General features: G+C 46.3%; 1 protein-coding gene across 2 annotated transcripts in view; it reads left to right on the top strand.

The window, feature by feature from the left end:
• The first annotated feature begins 450 nt into the window (after window positions 1–450).
• The window catches only part of SNX30 (sorting nexin family member 30), a 40,751-nt gene continuing 28,624 nt past the window's right edge, over window positions 451–12,577 (top strand). The window contains exon 1 of one of the 2 annotated variants that reach the window (XM_084834718.1): window positions 451–769. In XM_084834718.1, coding sequence (XP_084690844.1) covers window positions 593–769 — 177 coding nt within the window. In that variant the 5' untranslated portion in view covers window positions 451–592. The remainder of the gene's footprint in view (window positions 770–12,577) is intronic. The other variant, XM_084834719.1, reaches the window with a different exon arrangement.

Below are 12,577 nucleotides of genomic sequence, written 5' to 3' on the forward strand. Positions count from 1 at the left end.
CAGATGCCGCCGTGCGCGCTAGGAGGTACAAACGCACAAGAGGGATATCGCGTCACCGTGTCGGGATCGTCTGGATAAGACACCAGGGGCAACTCGGGCCCCGGTGCGCGCGCGCGGGCGCGCGCCTCTGCCATCCTCTCTCACGAGAGGGGCACAGCCATTTCTCGGGGGCAGGTACAAGCACGGAGGGCGAGCCCCGGCAAGCGCAGCGGGTGCGGGCGAGGGCGGCGGCGAGGGCGGCCGCTCCCTCCGCCTGGGGCCGCCCGCTCCCAGCCAGAGGGGCGGAGCCCCGGCGCCGAGTCTCTCCGGGGGAAATTGCTCGCGGCCGCCGCTGCGTTGCGCCTTCCGCGCGTCGCGGGCGCGCGAAGGGGCGAGGGGAGGCCGCTGCCTGGGCGAGGCGGGCGGTCGCGCCTCTTGGCCCTGCGAAGGAGGCCGCCGAGGCCCCTCCCCGGGCGCGGCGGCGCTGCTGCTGGCAGACGGAGCTGCCCGGGCGCGCGCGGCGGCCTCTGCCCGCGGGAGGCGACCGCGGGGGCTGCCGCGAGCCGCCGTCTGCTTCGGCCGGGGCTCCTCGCCCGCTGCTCCGCCTCCCGCCATGTCTGCGGCCGGGGCCGGGGGCGGCGGGGCGGGGACGCCCAAGGCGCTGCCTTCCTCCGGGCCCAAGTCTCTGCGGGACATGCCGCACCCGCTGGCCGCCTGCAGCAGCGAGGAGGTGGGCGCCGAGCTGACGCCCAGCCCGGACTTGCAGCTGCCGCGCAGCCTCACCGAGAAGGTAGCGGCGGCGGCGGCGGCAAGCAGCCCTCGCTCCGGGGCCGGCGAGTGGGGAGCGGGGGAGGCGGCTGCGGCGGGCTTGAGAACTGGGCTGAGTTTCCCTGGCCGCTTCCTGGTGGGGCTGGGCTGGCCTCTGGCGTAGCGAGCCTCTCGAGTGTGCCTGGAGGGGGCCCGACTGAGCGCCCCCGGGCCCGCTCGGCTTCGTGGGCATGCGAAGCGAAGGAGGCGCGGGGGCAAGACGCAGGCAAGCCCTTGAAGGTTCATTACTTGCCCCCTGAGCCAAGAGGGTGAGCTGTCCGGAATCCCTGTTGGCGGGGGAGGACGCCCCTTCCGAGTACTGATCCCTTCCCCCTTGCCGTCTCCTCTTTGTCCCATTTAAACTGCGAGTTCCCCGGAGCCGGGGATCTTTTTGTCAATTGTTGCTAATTTCTTTTGTTAATTCGTCATTTATTGGTTATTTTTGTCATTTTCTGGTAAATTTTTGTCATTTTTGTTATATTTTTGTTTGTTGTTTTTGCTGGCTTTCTAAAGTGCCACTTTTTCTGATTAGGGCGATGGAAAGGATCATAAGATGACTGTTTACGTGCATTGAGGACACTTGTGCAGAGTTCTTGTCAGCTGGCAGGCTTGCAGCGGGAGCATAAATGCAGACTGTGTATTGTAAGCAGCGAGCATGGCGAGGCAATCTCTGGATCAGTGCCAGGCTCTTTCCCTACACACCAGCTTGTGTGAATTGGCATGTGCGTGTGACTTTAAGGGCGATATATATGGGCTCACTTCATTTATTTAAGTTCTTTCTGTCCTGCCTCTTAAGGCAAGCCCTTGTGAGGCTTAGCTTGCAATAAGAATCTTTAAAAAAGAATAATCCAGTATTGCTGTCATAAGCGCTTCTTTGTTGAGAAAGGTTCTGGGGCAGTATCTTTTTTCTGGCCTTGCTCCACAGGCAAGCTGTAGTTCAGTGAACTTCTGCCTGCCCTAGGAGATTTGAAGAGGTAGAAATGAGCAGTGGCACTAATAATAATCTTTGCTGGCACATTGGAATGCTCTAGCCAGTGGCAAATGGCCTGCATCAGTCCAGGAAGCTGGATTTGGAGCTCAAATGGTAGATCACCTAGGCCAGCCTTTCCCAACTGGTGTCCTCCAGATCTGTTGGACTGCAACTCCCATCATTCTTGGAAATGATGGAAGTTGAGTCCAACATGGCAAAACTGGCAGCCAGATTAATAACAGGGACTGGAAGGGCTGAGGATATAACACTAATTCTGGTCCGCTTGCATTGGCTGCCACTGTGTTTCAGTCTTTCAGAGCATGAAGGTGCCAGCCTATAAAGCCTTACATGGCTCAAAACCACAATACTTGACAGAGCGGCTCTCTTGACATGAACCTGTCCAGAATGATCAACATCTGATGCCTTCCTCTGTGTGCTTCCTCCAAGGGAGACTTGGAAGGTGACAAGGGAGAGGGCCTTCTCAGTGGTGGCCCCCTGACGGATGATCTTCCCACTGAGGCCTGGCTGGCACTGATGCTGTAATTTTTTTTGGTGCTGGGTTAAAACTGTCCTTTACTCCCAGGCATTTCATGGCATATGATGGGGTGTTTATGTCTGCTGGTTTTATCAGGTCCAGGATCTCATTGTCACTGTCTTAGCTGTTTAAATTGTTTTATATTTTGTATGTTAAAGACTTTATATTATGTTTTTATTATCTTGTATTTGTAGCTTGTAATGTTTGTGAATTGCCCAGAGAGCTTCATCTATTGGGCGGTATAGAAATGAAATGAAAGAAATAATAATACATCTGGAGGGCTCTAGGTTGCGGAGAATAACACATTCTTTAGTTGTTAACCTAGTTCTCATCCTAGCTTCGAGGTAGCTGACTTTAGGTATGTGTCCTAAATATAAGGCACAGATACTGTAATTTGAGACATCGTCAGGATCTTATATCTGGGTAGAGGCAAGTTAACCACTCTTTTGTGGTAAGCGTGTAGCTTGAGTTGTATAATATTGATGTCAAAGTGAATAGAGGCATAACGGTAGGAGTGGAGGAACAGCCTTGCACCTTGCTCAGTTCTCTCTCTCTCTCTCTCTCTCTCTCTCTGTCTCTCTCATTTTCTCCCTTAGCTTCCCATGTCTTCTGAGTCCCTCACTTCAGGTGGTGCCTCATATGGTTGCCAACCTCCATTATCTGAGCACTGCAGCTGGCTGCTGTGCTCACCCAGGAATAGTAGGTGAAAATGGCCCTGTGCCATAGAGTAGTTATTAGTTTATTTACAAATGTTTCTAAGCCACCTTTCAAGTCTTCCCAAAGCAGCTTATAGTAATAAAATGGAATGGAATTTCCCATATAACAAATCATGGAAACTGCAATATCATTAACAAACCACCAATTTAAAATTGAGCCAGGCATAATATAATAAATTCAAAATACAATCTAGTCCAGAAAGCTTAAATAAGGCTGACAGAAAAGCAGCACAAAATTTTTCAGGTGGTGGTGTTGAGAGAGGTTGTGTGTGTGTGGGGGGCAGTGTTTCAGGGGTTTGTTTGGTAAGTATGGTCGTAGCACTTGTGGGTGCAACAAGTGAACCAAGCAAGGGATACATTTTTTTTTTTTTACCTTTTTAGAACTTGGAGGGGGCATTGCAAAACAAATTGGAGGGGATCCATCCAAACTTGTGTGAATGCTCAGCTGTGTGTCGAGCACGAATTCAAAACTCTTTAGCTCTGCCGTGGTTGACAGCTGCAGGCAGGGAGAGTGTAGTAATTAAGTACCAGGAGCTTTACACAAGCTGCAGTCCCACATGACACAACATCATGTAATTAGCTTTCCATGCGGTATCCATCATGTACACCAGGTGTGTGAACAAACAATAGGTTTCCATTCCTTACACCTTAGCTGTGTGATGACAGGAGTATTGGATTTCTCATTGCTGCCTTGTCTCTTTTGCAGTAAGCCAATGGATTCCTACCCTCAGGGATCCCTTTCCACAGTGACTTGCCTTCCAAGGGAACCTTGTGTGACTGTCGCCGTTGAAATCCCTGCACAGTCCTAGGAATATAGCTTAAATGTCATTGCTTCAAGCCGTGTTTGTTCCTTTAGCCACAACTTAGGGTCCACAGTTTGTTCCTTCCAACATGGTCTTAGTGGTGTGGGAGCTGCGGCTTCCCTTGCCACTGAGGTAACAGGGTTCTAGATCAAATGGGAAGAGTTGCTGATGTGGCTCCTTTCTGTGTTAGGAGAGAAGGAACTGTGTTAGCTGTTTCCTTGTGATGTAGATATGTTTTTGTTGAATATGGTAAGCTGTACATAAATCTATTTAACAATAATGGTAATATAATAGAGCAGGGCTTGGCAACCTGTAGGCTAAAACATCTGGAGGGACACAACCCCCGTCATCCCTCGCTACTGACTGTGCTGGCTAGGGCTGATGGGAGTTGTGGCCCTCCAGATGTTTTGACCTACAAGTTGTCCACCCCTGATCTAGAGCTTCCAGGGCTAATTGGCATGAGAAGAATGCACCAGCCCCACGCTTATAGGGGCATACTAGAAGTTCCCCTCTGTTCTCAAAAGTCCTGAGACAAGGAATAACAGAAGAGTAATCTCAGATGGTTGAATTGGGGGAGGGGCTTGGGCTGAAGACTGACCAGAAGCCCCTTGGTGTGTGTGTGTGTGTGTGTGTGTGTGTATGTAGGCTGTGCTTATGAAGGAAAATACGTTTTGCACATGCTCAGAAGTCTGCTAACGTCACTTTTGCATGAGTGAGTTTTGATATTGAAATAGATCTTTGAACTGAACCCTAGTTCAATTAAGTGCTGCTCTCCCCAGTCTAGAAGTATCCTGAAATCCTGGCTGTTTGAAAGAAATCTAGTAGCTTAGCAAGGGTGAATCTAGGACGGCAGTTGCCCTCACATAAGCAACTACCCAAAAAGGTCTATTCAGGGCCTTTTTCTGGGATACCTAGTTTTGGACCTGGTGCTGTTGCCTCTCTTCAAAATACTTGGGGGCAGTGGGGCTTCACAGAGGAGCAATGCTCCTTACTTTGCTGCTGCTGAGGTCTGTGTTTGTGGTGTTTACCTACTAAGAATCAGAACTAGCGTAAGTGGTTTTTGGTCTCTGTGGCCTTGGCATACTTTGGAACTTGGGATTCCATACCTGTTCTGCTTAGAGAGGTTGGTGTTCCAAGAATGCTTATATTGTGTAGCAGCAGAAGGAGGCTCACCTTTTGCAGTCTGATTTCTCTCTACTTGGCTGGTATATGGCTGTGAGTGATCCTTGAAGGTATCCAGTTTCTGACTAATAATCATCAACTTCGTCCTGCTATGCATCTGGATGGTGGAGCCTTGATGTTCTCCTTGTCTTCGGAGGCTACCATTGCTATGCATTAGTCTGAAGAGCATGTCTTCTGCTATCAGCATTTGGTGAGCAATGCCCATGAGCCATCTCATTGCTTGCGGCGTCCCTTGAAATACTGCAGCGTGTTTTCTTGAAATGATAGGAAGGGAAAGCTATGAAGGTCTTGCCACCTCTGTTTTCTCTCTCTTCCACCCCACCCAAACTTTGGTGACTTTGCTACTGAAGCTGTGATGAGAAAAACTTCTTGGGACTTCAGATCTTTCAGGGAAATGTTTTCTGCCCTTTGTAGCAGGGACACAGAATTCTAAGCACCTGAATTGAAAAGGGTACTTCCAAATGTTTAAAACCATCCTTTACATTAGAGCTGAGCACAGGTAGCAAAACTGTAGACTAGAAGAGGTGTCATTAGTCTGTCAGGCCTTCTCCTTATAATCCAGTTGCGTCCTCTCCAATAAGGAAATATCTGAAATTTACAGTGTCTAACATCTCCCTGAAGTGTGTGGCTGTTGCTAGGAGAATCTCATTACTTAATGCCACCTGTTTTTCTTAAGATGTAGATTTAGGGTGCAATCCTATGCATGTTTAGACAGAAAAAAGTCCTACAACTCCCAGCATTCCTCAAGCTGGCTGGGGAATGCTGGGAGTTGTGCAACTTTTTTTCTGTCTAAACATGCATAGGATTGCACCCTTAAAGACAAAGGGCTAGATTGGTGTCTTTGCTCTAATCTTAATGAAGGCCCAAAATATACGATAAGATTAACCCAGTGGCTGCTTCTCTACTGTGAAACATGGAGGGTAAAGGTAGTTGGTGGGAGTTCTAGGAGATAGGATTAAGTAAGGCATCACTACCCTGGTTGTTTTTGTCTTGGAAACTGACCTCCTCTTGAGGATGTTTTTGTGGTGAAGTGGCCATTAGGCTAATGTTACATGCAGGCATGTTAAAATGTGTAATTTCTCCCCAAGAGATCACATAATAATGATGCCATACAAAGCAAAACTACCTGGCTTGAAGGAATCTATGTATGAGAGACCATACCCCAGTGACTCCTAAAGAAGTTAGCAAATGGTTGGCTGTCTCAAATTGTCGGAGGGAAGCATTATTCTAGAGTACCTTGACATGTACGAAAGATGGCAGAGATAACAATGGTGTTGTACTACCTTTGTGTTGGCTAAATTATGTTTGTTCTTACTTAATAGCCAGCGTAGCAGAGTGGCCTTTCCCAACTGAGGTTGGAACTAGCAGTTCCCAGTTCAAATTTGTATTTGCCACAAACACATAAGCTGCCCTTAGGGAAGCCACACTCACAGCCTTAGTCTCTCTGTCTGTAATAAGAGTCTCTCTGTAATGAGGGGATACGTTGACTGACCTACCATACAGGATTGTTCTAAAGTGTACTGAGAAAGTGGCTGTGAAACCCGTTGAATGATCTAATGCACAAATTAGTGGCAAAAGTGTTGGACTAGGAGCTGGGAGATCCGGGTTCTAGTCCCCACTCGGCCATGGAAGCTCACTGGGTGACTTTGGGCCAGTCACACACTCTCAGCCCAACCCACCGCACAGGGTTGTTGTTGTGAGGATAAAACGAAGAGGAGGAGGAGAATGTAAGCCGCCTTGGGTTCCTTGCAAGAGGAAAAAAGGCGGGGTATAAATACAATCAATCAATCAATCAATCAATCAAAATTATAAATCCTCAGTAGGATTTATACTCATAGGCTCTCATAAGCCACCTCCACATTTATACCAAGTATGTGGAAGGGGAGCAGGACTCTCCCTGCTGACCCCAGTGTTGTGTTGAACATGTGTGTGGGTGGTGGGTGCGGCTGGCAGGGTGCACTGTATTGGAGGGGCAGTGCACACAGTCCTGCTTTCCCTCTATTCACTTATTACATGGGGACAACTTTGAAAAGAACTTATGCCTTGAGGAGAAGACACCAACAGCTCCAGTATCTGGTTTAGCATTAGACTTGTGGTAACTAACCATGCATCCCCAGGATTTCACAGACATTGCAAGACACGAGTATGTATAATACAGTATTTGGGGTCTTCTCCCCCACCTTTGCTTTGCTAAGTATCCATTTCCTTGCAAAAAGTGGGTATGTTACTTTTCTGGTGCATGGGTTTTCGGAGCTTAAGTCTCCCACTCCTGTTGTGATGACTCGTGTGTGTTGGGAGTAATAGTTCAAGTGCACTTTATTGGTGACTTACATTTTACCTTGGCAACATAATTGATAAAAAAAACTATCAAAGCATTATACTTTACATGAGTCTTCAGACACCCTCAAACTTGTTTTGACAAGAAACTGTTTCAGAAAGCTGGCTGTAACATTACTAGTCTAATAAACAAAAATGATCATGTTATATGTAATTGAATAAGCACACTGCCAAATAATAATAAAAATGTTTTCTTTTATACAGGCTGGAATTTTACTTTTGAAAAAAGACTATCTACTCCCACTTGATCTCTCACTACAGTGGGCATTTTCATAAACAGTGATCCAAGGATTCTATTGCATCTACCACAGGCCAAACCCAGTTGTCCTGATGTGAGGGTACCATAGACTTTGGAGCATATTTCATGTGCTGTTGTGGCTAACTGCTTAGCTTTTATCAGCCTGAATTATTTCTCTGTCCCTGTAAAATATTATGGTAGTTTTCTCTGTATTGATATTGGCTCAAGAGGATAAAGTTGATTAACTGCAGACTGGCTGGATATAGTCCAGAGAATGATCTATAATTTTTAAAGCTGCAGGGATGTCTTAAAGATTTTCCATGCCTGTAAAATGAAACTGCTGGGCAAGTTACACAAAAAGGGACCTCTTTGAGTACTGAAGTGGTTGCATGATTTAATTTTTAATATAGGAAAAACTTGTGGCTCCTTTGGAAGAAGGATTTTGAAAGATGCTTCAGGATGGTGGTATTATGTACCACAGTCATTACACAGGTTTATGTAAGCCATAATTCTTGTCTCTCCTGAAATTAAGGATTATGGATAACTTCTGGGTGCCTAAATTGGGAAGAGGGAAATGGACACAAGTAAGCTTGGTTTGACACAAGTCATCAGCTTATTCCTGAACCTACTGTAGGGAATTACAGTGCAGTCAATGGTATGTGGATGTGGCAAAATCCCATTCAAATCCCGCATTGGGAGATATGAATACTTGAGTTTTTTGTGGTGTAGTTGCATGCGGCAGAACTGCTCCCATGCCATATATGGTAATGTATAGATACGTCTTGGATGGGTATCTCTCTTGCTGGCATCAGCAGACCTGATGAAAGGTGGGGTCGCTAGTATAGAAAGTACTGGCATCACCCCAACTACCCATGTGGCACAAACTTCTCTAAATGACTGTTTCCTCATGGGAGTCAGCCACAGGAGAGTTATTTGCAGACTGCAAAGGTGATGTATAAATCTGTTCTGAATCATGAAGCTTAATAGGCTAGTGACAGCCATTCTGCTGATCATATCTCACAGAGGAGTTGGGAAAAAAGAAAACCATGTGACTTGTGCTTTCCCCACAAGCTCCTAGGCATATTAGGATTCAGAAGTAAAATCTGCACATTTGGGGCCATCTGTCCTCCTCCTTCTCCTCCTCCTTTTAAATCTACCCTCGTTTGTCATGTGTTGCCCCATATTAACTAATGGCTCTTCCTTTCTGTGTCATGCCTTTGCTACTCCTTCCCCTTTCTGGATGGGGGGCATACTTAATGAGACCCTTAGTCCATCCAGCTCAGTACTGTCTACCCTGACTGACAGCAGTTCTCAGTGGTCTCGGGCAGAGGTCTCTTCCATCCAGGCACCCATCAATGTGTGCTGGATTGCTTGCCACTGGTGAGCACATCTTTTATTATGGGGAAATGTCCTGCTCTTCTCCCAACCTTGAATGCTTTTTGCTTGCAGGGGTCATTGCTATCCATGAACCTTTTTATTTATTTATTTGTTATATTTATATCCCACCTTTTTTCTTGCAAGGAACCCTAGACAACTTGCATAATCCTTCTCTCCATTTTATTTTCACAACAACCCTGTGAGGTAGTTTAGTCTGAGAGTCAGTGACGGGCCAGAAGTTACCCAGTGAGCTTCATGGCCAATTGGGGACTAGAACCCAGATCTCCCAAGTTCCAGTCCAATACTTTAACCACCACACCTCACTGGCTATAGTTACGCCACACTGGCTCTCAAATCTTAGAGATTTCTGAGCGCCACTGAGAGTTCTAATATTTTGGGATGGCCTGGAGGTCTGATGTGAAAAAGGGTGTGTGTGAATGCCCCAAGCCTAGGGAGTTGGGTTAGATATGGCCCTTAGACCTTTCAATTTCAATTTCTGTGAAAGCTGTTCAGTGTGGTAAGCTGAGCTTTCCTTGCATGCTGTCTTCACCTGATCACCCCCACTTCCTTTTACTTCCCTGAGTGTATGCCTGTGGCATCTGTCTTCATAGTTGTGCTCTAGCAATCTGGATAGCAGTTCTGTCACACCTTTCCATAAGCAGCTGCATCTGTTCATTACTGCAATTTTGGAATGGTCATCTGGTGAATGTGTCAGTGTTCAGAGCATGTCTTTAAGGAACGTTGTGCAGAGCAGAGGAACTGCTACCACAGAAATAATTAATCCAGACTTGCAGATAACCTCTTTTAGTATAATTGCAACAGCTGAACTTCTTGTAGCAAACCTGAAACTGTCGTTATCTAATACTAAATGTCTAGCCGAGGTATTTTATTAGAGAGTTTAAAATTAAGTTTTAAAATGAAAGGCAGGCACAGAATGCAAGCATGTGTAACATTGGCTGTTGCAACAAGTGGGTGTGCTGAGTCAAGACTGTAATGTGCCGATCTATGTAGTGTTGTCTGTTTGCTGGAAAGAATTGCCCCGGGGTTGCTCTTGAAATAGCTCAGAGAGAATTGGCAACAAATGTTGAGAAAAGAGTAGAGAGAGACTGGGATTAGGTTAGAGGAGTATGCAGGTGATGGGTTATTTGAAAGGGCAGGAGCAGCAACTTAATTCGTTGTGTGTTCTGGGAATGTGGAGCAAGGCATCTGGGCATCTTATAGGATCTGTTCACACACAGCCATATTTCCCCAACTCAGTGAGCACACAGAGGTTTTTCCTGGATTAAAACTGGGAGGCACACATCTTTCTTATCCAAATAGCGAGTTAGTGAAATAATTATGTCTCTTACCAGAACAATCACCAGGGCACACTCCTTGGAACTGCAGGGTATTTCAATTAAAGTGGCCTCCCAATGTTCCACCTTCCACTTAATGTTATTTATTTATTTAAAATTATTTTTAGGCTGCTTTTAAGGGTGAAACCCTAGCAATAACAAATTGATAAATACGTACTGGGCAACAGGCCAAGGAGAGGCCGAATGGGGCTTTTCTTCCTGGGATGCACAGAGCTACTTCCCTTCTCTTCTGCCACCTGCCTTCCCCATAGTAAGGCCTTTTTTTTCCTGGGAGGCAGGGCAGCTGGCAGACAGGGTGGGGCAGTTGAGGAGGCAGGGTAGAGTTAGGCTTAAATACTCAAGCAGCCCAACACACACAAAAATAACAACTCTGTCAAGGGTTTTTCAAGTGTTTGGCTTGAATGCTGAAGCAGCCAAATGAATCTTTATGCTCAACAAGCAAGCAAGTTTCAAATGAGGGAAACGTGTGTGTTTGTATGTGGCAGCCTAGGTTCTATATGTGTGATCAGGGCCCCTGATCATGTGCAGAGGGCCTACAAGCATAAGGATTGTGCCAGGACATCGGCAAACATTATAGCAGCCTTCCCCAACCTGTTGCCCTCCAGATGTGTTGGGCAACAACTCCCACCATCCCCAGCCAGCATGGTTAGTGGCCAAGGATGATTGGAACTAGTCCAAAACATCTGGCATGCGCCAACTTGGAAAAGGCTGGTGTATAGGGTAGGACCAACTGTGCTGCCCTTTCACTCTTCTGTCTTTGAACATCTGAAGTGGGGGTTCATCAGCTAGTGTTCTTGAGGACTGCTGGCTTGACTCCTATAAATTTATCTGGGCACTGTCCATGCTCTTCCTCAATCATATTTTTTCTTATTGTTCCCACTGGGTATGCTCTTACAACATCATTGTTTAAAATAATTTCAAAAAATGTATTCTTCAGGGCATGAGATGATACTGATCTTTGGCTTATCTAGTATCTTCAGTTTAGCATGCTTTTTAAAGTCAGCAGCGTCTTTGACTCTTTGCTAAACATTTTAGAATTAAAATGGTCATGTGAGAGCTTTGTTAAAAAAAAATCGCGAAGGATCTTAAACAAAATCTTGAAGGAGCTTAAACAATGTTAGGGAATTGCTTTAAGGATCCCCCCTTCTTCAATTTGTGCATCTTGTTTCAATAAAGCATCTTGATTTTACACCTTGGTCCCCTGATACTTGGTTTAGAAGTTCTACTGATTGCAGTGGAGTTTAATTTCTAATTGTGTATTAGGGCAAAAACTGTTTTTAACTCTTTCAGATCACTAGAACTTGAGGTCATAAGGTGAAAAATGATTGATGGCAAGTCAGGGCAGAAATGCCTTCTCTTACACTCACAAAATTAACTTATGCAATTCAGTGTTCCCAAGATGTAGTGATGACCATTAGCTTTGTCAGCTATAATAAAAACAACTACAGAAATAGGTCTCTTACAGGCTATTTCCTATTGGTTGGGACATCGAAATGGAGCGTATTCAGAGGCAGTTTACTTCTTACCCCAGTAAATACCAGGGACGAATTGGGGAGGGTTGTTGCTTTCACAATCTGCTTGGGAACTCCTCAGGGGATCTTTCTGTCTGTTGTCAGAAACAGGGTATTGGATCAGATGGAGCCTTGGTCTGATCTAAAAGGATGGCTCTTATGTTTTAGCAGTGGATATGCATTCTTGCTGTTAAGAGGGAAATATAAAAGTTTCTTAAAGATGCTCTTAGTAGAAATCTGGTGCTTGGAAGGTGTTTCCACGATGGTGTATGCATTAACATTCTCTAATGCAGGGGTAGGCAACCTGGTGCCCTCTAGATATTTTGGACCACAACCCCCATCAGGCCCAGCCAGCATGGCCCATAGTAAGGGATTATAGGAGTTGTAGTTCAGCAACATCTAGAGGGCACCGGGTTGTCTGCTGCTACCTCCAGGAAAAAGCCCAGTGGGAAGGGGGAGAGACCACCCTTTTTCCTTCTGCAAACCCTTAATGTAAGAAAGGAGGAACGACTTCCCATTTCCCGTTGTGCTTTTTCAGGAGATAGCAGCAAGGCACCACTGATGCTTTCTGCAAAAGCCCTGCCTCTCTTTCATATGCTGGGTTTTTGCAGAAAGGTGGGGGGAACTACCTCTCCTTTCCTTCTCTATGGAGGGAAGAAGGGGTGGCTTCTCTCCCATCCCGGGAGCTGGGCTTGTCCTAGAAGTGCCCAGGCACTCTCCAGGGGTGCTTGCTCTTGGTGAGCAGGCCAGTGAATTTATTGAACTTT

This window comes from Heloderma suspectum, chromosome 2 (genome assembly GCF_057233095.1).
Source record: "Heloderma suspectum isolate Gila_16-S chromosome 2, 16-S_ref, whole genome shotgun sequence".
Taxonomy (NCBI): domain Eukaryota; kingdom Metazoa; phylum Chordata; class Lepidosauria; order Squamata; family Helodermatidae; genus Heloderma; species Heloderma suspectum.